Source organism: Limulus polyphemus, unplaced genomic scaffold (genome assembly GCF_000517525.1).
Source record: "Limulus polyphemus unplaced genomic scaffold, Limulus_polyphemus-2.1.2 Scaffold449, whole genome shotgun sequence".
Classification (NCBI taxonomy): domain Eukaryota; kingdom Metazoa; phylum Arthropoda; class Merostomata; order Xiphosura; family Limulidae; genus Limulus; species Limulus polyphemus.
In genome coordinates, this window is record NW_013666059.1 from 68,499 (window position 1) to 70,593 (window position 2,095).

General features: G+C 35.5%; 1 protein-coding gene across 1 annotated transcript in view; it reads left to right on the top strand.

The window, feature by feature from the left end:
* LOC106458344 (calcitonin gene-related peptide type 1 receptor-like) overlaps window positions 1-2,095 on the top strand; it is a 71,083-nt gene that overhangs the window by 64,280 nt on the left and 4,708 nt on the right. Inside the window, exon 7 of the mRNA XM_013917851.1 lies at window positions 510-659. Coding sequence (XP_013773305.1) covers window positions 510-659 — 150 coding nt within the window. The remainder of the gene's footprint in view (window positions 1-509; window positions 660-2,095) is intronic.

Consider the following 2,095-nt stretch of genomic DNA (forward strand, 5'->3'; position numbering starts at 1 on the left):
TAACTTTTCTCTTTGTAACTTTACTTTCTTCTGCTATTATCTGTCTGCTGCTTCCCGCTCGTCTCACGTTATTTATATCTTAAGCACCTCATCGTCTGTCCACCTTCTATATTCTCGGCGTCAATGTATTGCACGCGACGTTCAATAGTCTCAACATCAATGAGTTAACAAAACCTCCTACAATCGTCTTCTTTTAACTCTTATTATAGCAAAAAGCTAAACAGTAATAAAATATACACTCACAAAAACAAATCAACCAATAACATCTAAACTAAACAGTCTTTTATATCATGACAATGCTAATTGTCTACAGAGATTATATTTACGTTTTCAAAAGACTTCCGTATTTTTCTGTTTACAAAAAAGTATTTAGAGTTATACTTTGTAAATATATGTTATAAATATCTAACAAATTCATTTCATTTAAAACTATCTAGCATATATTTACTATAGATAAAGATATTTTTATATGCTATTAGATATCTTACAGTAATTAACTCATTTTCTAGGTACAGACTGCTCTGCGAAACGCTTACCTGCGCGCCATCTTACGGCGAAATCCCAATCATCGGTTGATGCGTGGTCGTGGCTTGTCACGTACATCTGCTACTTATCTATCAAGCTATGATACTACCTTCATTGATGCTGCTCGTCACAAGGTATCACCCTCTTACAACACTGTGGTACCTCTGCGCGAGATAACCGAGCCTGAAGAATATTTTGAGAGAAAAAGATCGGAACCCTCAAGATTAAATTCTGACAATGGAAGAGTATTTACATTTTAAAGAAAGAAATTGGAAGTATCGTCTGTGGCTGCGCCATCTGTTGATAATATAATGAACTACAACATTGAGGAATCTCTTTAAAAACCTAAAGATAATATAAGTGTGTAATGTATTGAAAAATACAATGCTCTTTTTCGCCCATCCTTTACCAGAAATATTAACGGTTAACTTTTAACGTACACAACTATCAAAGTAGCACATTAGTAGGCTGTAAACCTGACTTAATCTCAAAATATTCTAACCGTGTAAGAAATAAAGCCATGGTTTAGGACAAGGTACTACTGTTACTCTTGTAATATTATATATTTCCACAAATTAAGAGTAGAAACATCTTGCGTTGTACTTGAGCGTTCAAACAGAAACGTGCAGAAACGGAACTCTTCAAAGTACATGAAAAAAATAGTCTGTGTATCAACTACTCTACTGGATTTGTGTTTAAATATGATCGCTGTTTTTGATGAACAATATTAATATTGTCGTTTACGATATTATACTAAGTTATATAATTAGATTTGTATAGGACTTATTCAGTGTTTCTAAATGTGGATTCCAGTGTGCCGTTTGATATTCATGCAGCTTTATAGTTGGATTATTCCAGTGTTCCAGTGTGTCAGCTGATAATCATATAGTTGATGGTAGGTTCCAGCGTGTCAGCTAATATCCACATAGTTGATGGTAGATTTCAGTGTGTCAGCTGATATCCACATAGTTGATGGTAGGTTCCAGTGTGTCAGGTGATATTCATATAGCTGATGGTTGGTTTCAGTGTGTTAGCTGATATTCATATAGCTGATGGTAGATTCCAGTGTGTCAGGTGATATTCATATAGCTGATGGTTGGTTTCAGTGTGTTAGCTGATATTCATATAGTTGATGGTAGATTCCAGTGTGTCAGGTGATATTCATATAGCTGATGGTTGGTTTCAGTGTGTTAGCTGATATCCATATAGTTGATGGTAGGTTTCAGTGTGTCAGCTGATATTCACATAGTTGATGGTAGGTTTCAGTGTGCCAGTTGATATCCACATAGTTGATGGTAGGTTTCAGTGTGTCAGCTGATATTCATATAGTTGATGGTAGGTTTCAGTGTGCCAGTTGATATCCACATAGTTGATGGTAGGTTTCAGTGTGTCAGCTTATATCCATATAGTTGATGGTAGGTTTCAGTGTGTCAGCTTATATCCATATAGTTGATGGTAGGTTTCAGTGTGTCAGCTGATATTCATGTAGTTGATGGTAGGTTTCAGTGTGTCAGCTGATATTCATGTAGTTGATGGTAGGTTTCAGTGTGTCAGCTGATATTCATGTAGT